At 38.5% G+C, this 7,659-nt stretch overlaps 1 protein-coding gene and 2 pseudogenes across 1 annotated transcript; 1 reads left to right on the forward strand and 2 right to left on the reverse strand.

Moving 5' to 3' along the window:
• Window positions 1–2,183: 2,183 nt before the first annotated feature.
• On the reverse strand, window positions 2,184–4,888 carry LOC108856966 (uncharacterized). Its single transcript, XM_018630878.2, has one exon. The coding sequence runs from the start codon at window positions 4,835–4,837 to the stop codon at window positions 2,285–2,287; it is 2,553 nt and encodes an 850-aa protein (XP_018486380.1). The 5' UTR covers window positions 4,838–4,888; the 3' UTR covers window positions 2,184–2,284.
• Window positions 4,889–4,968: 80 nt separating this feature from the next.
• Window positions 4,969–5,876, forward strand: LOC108859707 (uncharacterized; annotated as a pseudogene).
• A 16-nt stretch (window positions 5,877–5,892) lies between these two features.
• Window positions 5,893–6,347, reverse strand: LOC108861781 (uncharacterized; annotated as a pseudogene).
• Between the last annotated feature and the right edge of the window lie 1,312 nt (window positions 6,348–7,659).

Below are 7,659 nucleotides of genomic sequence, written 5' to 3' on the forward strand. Positions count from 1 at the left end.
AAGTTGAATTTAGTTTTTAGTGAAATTTAAAACACCAGAAACAAAAATACACACGAACCCTTAAAACACATTAATAATTTTGATTTAAGTTTTGTTCCTTTTAATTTAAATGAAAATGAAGGTAAAATGTCTTTTTACATATAAGAAAGATTAGTTTAATACGTGTATATAAATGAATAATTATGTAAGTACTGTAAATAACAGTTAGCTGTTTTACCAAAATAAAAATAAAAAAATAACGTTTAGTTTATAGTTTAACAGCTAGCATTATAGACCCTCCTATAAATACAGATGTTTTGAGATAGAGTTTAAGATTTTCGATCATAATTATTTTTCTTTCTTCTCAGAGTCAGAGAGAGAGAGAGAGTGCCAGCGAAAGCAAAGAGAGAGAGATATTTCAGGTGTTGCAGAGGATACGAATAATATCTGGAGAGTTGCCGAAGATATGATGCTAAAAGAAGGAGTAAAGAAGTATGAAAAGTACGCATGAAAGAAGTGTAGAAATCTGCAGATTCAATACTAACAGCCTAAGTACGGAACTTCTAAAAAAACTTATATCTGAATCCCGGTGAAATCGATTCCACCACAGCGTAAAGCCCCAATTCAATCTATCGGATGAACCAAGTTCCACAAACCCAATAGTTTAGTATGAATCATTTATCTTATCTAATCGTCAAAACCAATCATATTCTCTAGAAATTTACTTTTAACAATATCAAATAACCAAATTCTAAAATCAGTTGCTTATGCATCTTAAATTTTTTGTGATTGGTTTTAGAAATATTATATTTGGTCAAAATGGGTGCAATCAAATGGTCATACATGTGATGACACATAGTTAGATTTGTAAATTTAAAACATTTGATGATAAATGATTATAGTTTAAATACAACAAATTAAGCTCAATATAGAAATTAAACCAACAATTGATAATGTTTAAGAAAAATATATGTTAGTTGAATGGAAGAACATAAAACAATTGATTTTTAGATTTGGTTTCACTTCAATTTAATACAGGGCATTTGATGACAAATTCTGATTAGTAGAAAAAAGGAAACTTAAGTTTCCCACTAAAAACAACCAAACTTTAATATGTGAGACACTTTCTTTTTGAATTAGTCACAAATGGCCATTATATTCTACAATAATTAAATAAAATAAACTCATGCACTTATGCTAGTCCTAGTATAAAACTTGTAGGAGATTTTTGATAAGACTAAGAGCATGTCCATCCATTAAAAACTCATCTAGTATCTTAAACAAAACAAATAATAGTTTTAAAATGTAATATGTTTATTTGATTAAATTCTAATTTATAAAGAAAAATAAAATCAATCAAAAATTGCCATTTGTGAAATGAATATTTAAGAGGTTCTTAATTGGCATACTTTGGATACTCTCTTTCTTGTTTTATTTAATTTTGATTTAAATTTAATTAGGAGAACTCCATTGCATACTACCAATGAAGTTGTTCTAATGATGTTATAGTGTTGTTTACTAAAACAAAATTATTGTTTATCATTGAATATTACTGATATCTTCATACTGATGCTCAACATGCTCAACATGATAAAGGGAGTATTATGACATGGCTAAGGAGAACACATAAACAGAACCAAATCTAGCTTTTTCTTATTCAAAGTTTATATTCCGAATACTTACAAGACAAAATAAAATAAAATTCGTGGTTAGTAATCATAATGAACGTGTATATAAAGTTATCACACACCCAAACTTTTGTTCGATCTAGGACAAACAAATTTGGTTGCACCGGTTAGAGAACTTTGGAGATTTAGTTGCACCGGCTAGAGAACTCTACATTCGGTGAGAAAACTTGTACTGAATTCAGACAACCGTTACGGAACTCGTGTAATGCGAGGAGAGCACTAGGTTGTATCTTTTTTGACCATCTGCTGCTTCGGCGTGAAGGTTTCCTTAAAGAGGAAATGTGGTAACTGAGGAAACTCCGGAACAGCTAAGAACTCGAGAGATTGGTTTCTTCTTGTCTAACAAAACACATCTAACCTCAGTGTAGTTTGAGGGAACGCAAGCAACAAAAGCTCTATAGGTAAGATTGTGTGGAACTAATGCAAATCATGACTGATCTGTTATTTACTCTTTTCCACATCTTTTGATGCAACTTATTCCTCCTGTCCACAATAATACAGATAGAAAAAACAGAGTAGGAGAAGAAAGCATATATTAAATTTATCAGATGATAACAAAATTGGTCGGCGAGGACAAAACAAAGCCGTGTGTGTGTGTGTGTACAAGACTTATTAACTTATTTATGGAGATGGTACTGAGAAAGAAAGTCTTGATATAGAGTAGAACGATCTTGCCACTGAGAGACGAGCGCCTTGCACATAAACAAAGCTTTCATATCAAAACTCGCATCACGGTCTTCGAAGCAAATCTCCACCGGAGACATATCATCCAACACCTCAAGCCCTGATCTTCCTCCACCAACATCAACATCACTGTCTTTGCGACGCACTTTGGAGACAAACTTTGTGAGTTCTTCTTCATGTTCCCTGTCTGAATCATCTGTCTCTGTGATGGGAGAATAAGCAATGAACCGCCTCTTCTCCTTCTGTGAGTCGCTGTTGAGCCACATGTCATCGTCTAGTGATATGGTTGTCTCGCCTACACCCGAGTTTGCCATTTCCCGAGCCGCTTTGGAGATTTGGTTGCACCTGTCAGAGAACTCTGCATCTGGTGAGAAGAGCTCTTGTTGTTCTGAATTCAGACAACCGTTGCGGAGCTCGTGTAAGGTGAGGAGGACTGGGAGCGGGAGAACAGGACCAATGAGGTCAACTCCAGGTTGTATCTTCTTTGACCATTTGCTGCTTCGGCGTGAAGGTTTCCTTAAGAGGAAAGGTGGTAACTGAGGAAACTCAGGAACAGATAAGAACTCGAGAGACGGTTTCTTCTTGTCTAACAGAACACCTTCAACCTCGGTGTAGTTTGAGAAGGCAAGCAACAGAAGCTCCATAGGTAAGCTTGACCAGGTTTCTCTCAACGCAATATCTAAAACGCTTGTTGGTGAGTTGATGCTGTTGAAGACTGCAGTAACTGTGGAGGAGCATCTGTCTCTACCGAACCCGCAGAGATTCAACTTCTCGCATAGCTCCTCGTGGTAAGTTAAGCTAAGAGGATCATCGCTCTTCTTCTTAGAACCTGATGGTCTCTTTTTGCTCATCCTAGATTCTAAGAACTTGGCGAGGTTCCCTTTTGTGTAGGCAGAGAGATAGTCTAGTTCGAGGTATTTGAACCGTCTTGGGAGTTTGTATATGTTATCATCAGGGAAGTACAATAAGTTCACCTCCTCAGTGTTGCAGGGGGAGTCTCTGTGAGATACTTCTCCTCCCAAGCTAGGAGAAGCATTGAACTTGACTGCTTCTAGCTTCCCTGAAGATTTTAACTGAATCAAAGTAAACCCATCTGATGAACTAAGTGATGGAAGGTACTTGTTCAAAACTCCAAAACCAAGAACAAGAACTCTCTTCTTCTGCCAATCGATCCATACAGGGAGAGACTCCTTCGTTGTCACTTCTCTAATTTTACAATCCCCGCAGAGACATTTACCAGCTGGTGAGAGTAGATTGTGTGGAAGCTCCCAGACAGACAATGAAGAAGGATCACTATCAACAGAAGGAGAAGGTCCATAACAGAACATCTGAGATTCTGCATTCCAAAACGAACCTACTACAACGCAGGAAGTACTTGATTCATCGGTTCGGAACCCGAGATCAGACAAGCTATAAACATCCATAAAGCAAGGCTTCTCAACATCATGCTGCCATTTCATCAAAGGCACTCCTGACCTCTGATCGCAAAGATAAACAGAGCTCTTAGAAGCTAGAAGAAACCGAAAACTATCACTACCGGCCTTGGCAAACGCAACAAACTCTTCAGTTCCAGCCATGTTCAGACTCTCGGACTCCAACAAAGCTCTCACACTACAACAACAACTCTCAGAAGAGCTTCTGGTGATAACAAAGACTGCATCAGACCGAGCAACGATAAAAGTCCCGAGCCTCCAACCAAACTCACATCCTAACCAACTCTTCTGATGATCATCATCCCAAGAAACTTTCATCTTGCAACCTCTGAATCCACTGCAATGCCTCTCGTTCAGTTCAAACACAAAGACCTCACCGTTCTCTAACAACACCAAACACTCTCCGGTAAGCTGTGAGCTCCAAGAAGCGCTAGCAAGGGAAGAGCTCTTAAACTGATGACCTCCAATATAACTCAAAACCGGCCTCCCTCGAGACTCATCGTACTTGACACAGTACCAATGAATCGAACACAGCAAACAAACCATAACGTATCCCAACTCTCTCGAATCACTAATAGGTTGCACAGAAATCTTCAAAACTCTAGAAAAGAATCGCTCTTTGGACACAAAGGCTTCACCTTTACCCAAACCCATGACCCGGATTCCATCACCGGTGGAAACCACCACGAACCCGAGCTGATCGAGGTTAGTTCCGGTAGGGAAAAACACCAAGACGGAGCCTTTGCCTTTACCGTGGGGGAAAGGTAGAAACTGGAGGCGGTTGTAGGAGAGAACCCTAGCGGCTTCATCGTTAGGATGCGGGATACGGAAGGAGGACTCGATCGCGGAAGAGGACGACGGAGGGATGCCTCCGGAGACGGTGAGGAACCGGGAGTGAGTTAGGTGTGGGACGCGGTGGAGAACCGGAGGAGAGAGTGAGGGAGAAGAGAAGAGTAGCTGTGACTCTTCTGATGGGTTCGAGAGGAAAATAGGGATCGATTCTCCGGTGGAGGAGACGGCGGATTTGCGTCCCCAATCATCTACAACATCCATTGGAAGATGAGACGAGAGGAAGTCTATTAAAAGGAAAAAGTAGAGCGGAGAGAAGAAAACGGCTACAAGACTTGATTGAAGACAGGGGCTTTTCAGTAATTTTATTCTCATTAAAACCTAAAAAATATGGAAAACATAATCCCATTAATTCGACGATGCTGCGGCACCGCCGTATGAGAATCGCTGTGATGTTGTCTTCTTTGATTCCTCTACAACTTCCATCTCGGATGCAAACTCATCTCTGGTATATATTACCAAACGAAGTGAATAGCAAATCTCTACTCTGACCTTCTCTCGCAACCGGAGAAAGATCATGTCCTTGGGATGCAGAGTGATGATCTTACGAAGAAGAATGCATCGCTTGCTCGTACCTTGGTCCGGACCACAGTTGCAAGATACCAGACAGACAACAACACAGTGGTTGATCCAAGATCCTTGAAGTTTTCAAGAAGAATCTGTACGGTAAGCCTGAAGTAGATTGGGAGGTTCATGATATACTACTAATCATCCCAAACTGCAACTCAACATCTCACACACGGATTCATTGATAGCTTGTGGAGTTACAGTGAACGTATCCAAGGAAGATGAGACCTCGATGTGTTGTTATCACTTGCAAAAAGATTTTACTCGTCTGAAGAAGTTAAGTTTCTGTCGAGTATAGCAGACACCGAGGCTCAGCGGGAGGAGTTTATTAAGCTATGGACTCTCAAAGAAGCTTATGTGAAAAGCATTGGGGAAAGGCTTCTCTGCTTCACCTTTTAGTACTTTCTCAATCACCAGGTCTGACGCTGGAAGCTACAACCTTTGCCGCAAAGCAGATGAGAGAGTTGGTGAATGGAAGTTTATGCTTCTAGACTTGGCAGCTTCGTCTCATTTCGCCGCAATCTGCATTGGAGGAGAAGATGAAGAAGAAGGTACTTGTCCACAGAACCATCCCATTCGTTGAAGATGAACTTATATCCGACTGGAAACTGCTCTAGTTTGGTCTTAAGTGTTTTCACAACAAATTTATTTACAGAATCCATGGTTTTGATCTAAAGATTACACTAAACAAACAAACAAAACACCAATCAATCATACTTCTCTCTCCAAGTATAAACAAGGAAGAAAACTCAAGAGACAGCCAAAGCAATATCTCCAAGAGCCTGCTTGGGGCATTCAAAGGCGAGATCTTCAATCTTCCACTAGAAGATAACTCTCCACAGAGCCATCAGCACGTAGAGAATCACAGAGCCTCCGGCGAAGAAGCTGTGAAAGTCTCTGTCTTTCACAAAGGAGACCATGAAAAGCACCACCAGACCCATCGCAAAGAGAAGCAGACCGGAGAAGGACTGAGAGATCTGGATGAGGAGCTCGTCGTGAGGCGTTAAGCCTTTGAGCTTGTGAGCTATGTCGCTTCCGTGGCCGAAGATGGAGGCTTTCTCTGCGTAGAAACATCATGAGGGTTCCGCTCGTGAGTGCGATTACCAAGTTGGAGTATACAGATTACGCGGAAGAGATGGGAGTTCATCGGTGTTTTCGAACCTGCGGAGATTAGCCAAACCTCAATAACACATAGATGAATCTGAACAAAATTGAATCTTTTTTTAGACAGGGAACTAGAGAAGAGCTAAAAGGAACACGCTTCACTTGCATATAAAAGGTTTAATTTAAGCTTTGTCGGAAAATCAGTAGAGGAAAGCTACGGTCTTGTGTGAGAGAGAGAGGTTTGTCTGAATCTGATAGTTTCTTCCACGATAAGGAAGCTTCTAGGAATTGTGTTTTCGATAAACCCTAATTTTGTGTTGATGCAAAAGAAGATGATTGACTTTGATCTCTTTTTGTAGGGTTCTTTTTTTTTTTCTGTTCAACAGAAATTCAAACCCACCGTTTAAAGATTGCTTTCCGGTTATAAATGGGAGATTATTATTTTTTTTAATTAAATTTCTTTTACAGAATTGCCAGCAATACAAGACTAATTCATATTATTAAACCTTTCTCCAATCAGTGGCAGAGCCAGAAAATATTTAAACCGGGTTATAATTTAATTTAATTTAATTTAAATTTATAAAAATATAATTTATTAATAATATTTGAAGTATTTGTAACATAAACTATTAGGCTGTTTTAATTTTTGGAAGAAATTATATTTGACACAAAAAGTATCGTCCATAAGGTATTTAAAAATTATTTGTTAAATAAAAATTTAAAACAAAAGTGGAAATGACTAAACAAATTTCAAAACAACTGAAAGAAAAAACAATAAGAACGTAAACAAACAAAAAACATATAAGAAAACACTTGAAAAACAATAAAAAACTGGTTTGATTAGCATGTTGCGTTTAAAATCGGATTTTAGGTCCAAATTAGTTAAAGAAAAATGTAAGAAAAAAAGACAAAAGGGTGCACAGATGGAAATCGAACTTGGTATAAAGGGGGTCAAATGAAAGGAAGTAGATCAACTAAGCAATTGTTATTCACATCCCTAAGCTTAAACATCTCTAAGAAAAACTGGTTCACATTTATTTTTTCATATTTGACCGGGGTCAGCTGACCCCACTCCTCATGATGTAGCTCTGCCCCTGTCCCCGATGCTTTATCAACTAGTTCATATCAGTAACATTTTTATTTTAAAAAATCTACATATTACCAAAATATGCAAGGGAAGCAATGTTTTCTCTTTTGCTTAGTGGAATTAGTCTATTTTTCATCTCTTAGCCGCCAATAATTTTGATATATCTTTCTTTCTGTTTTTTTCTATGATATATTACGCTATTTTAGAGACAAGAAACTCATTGGAGATCTTTAAATTACTTCTTTACATTGGAGAGCCCACAAATTTT

The sequence above is a fragment of the Raphanus sativus genome, chromosome 5 (assembly GCF_000801105.2).
Source record: "Raphanus sativus cultivar WK10039 chromosome 5, ASM80110v3, whole genome shotgun sequence".
Classification (NCBI taxonomy): domain Eukaryota; kingdom Viridiplantae; phylum Streptophyta; class Magnoliopsida; order Brassicales; family Brassicaceae; genus Raphanus; species Raphanus sativus.

Bases quoted from the DNA above. Each gene is read 5' to 3' on its own strand.
- LOC108856966 (XM_018630878.2), bottom strand. From the start codon at position 4,837: ATGGATGTTGTAGATGATTGGGGACGCAAATCCGCCGTCTCCTCCACC.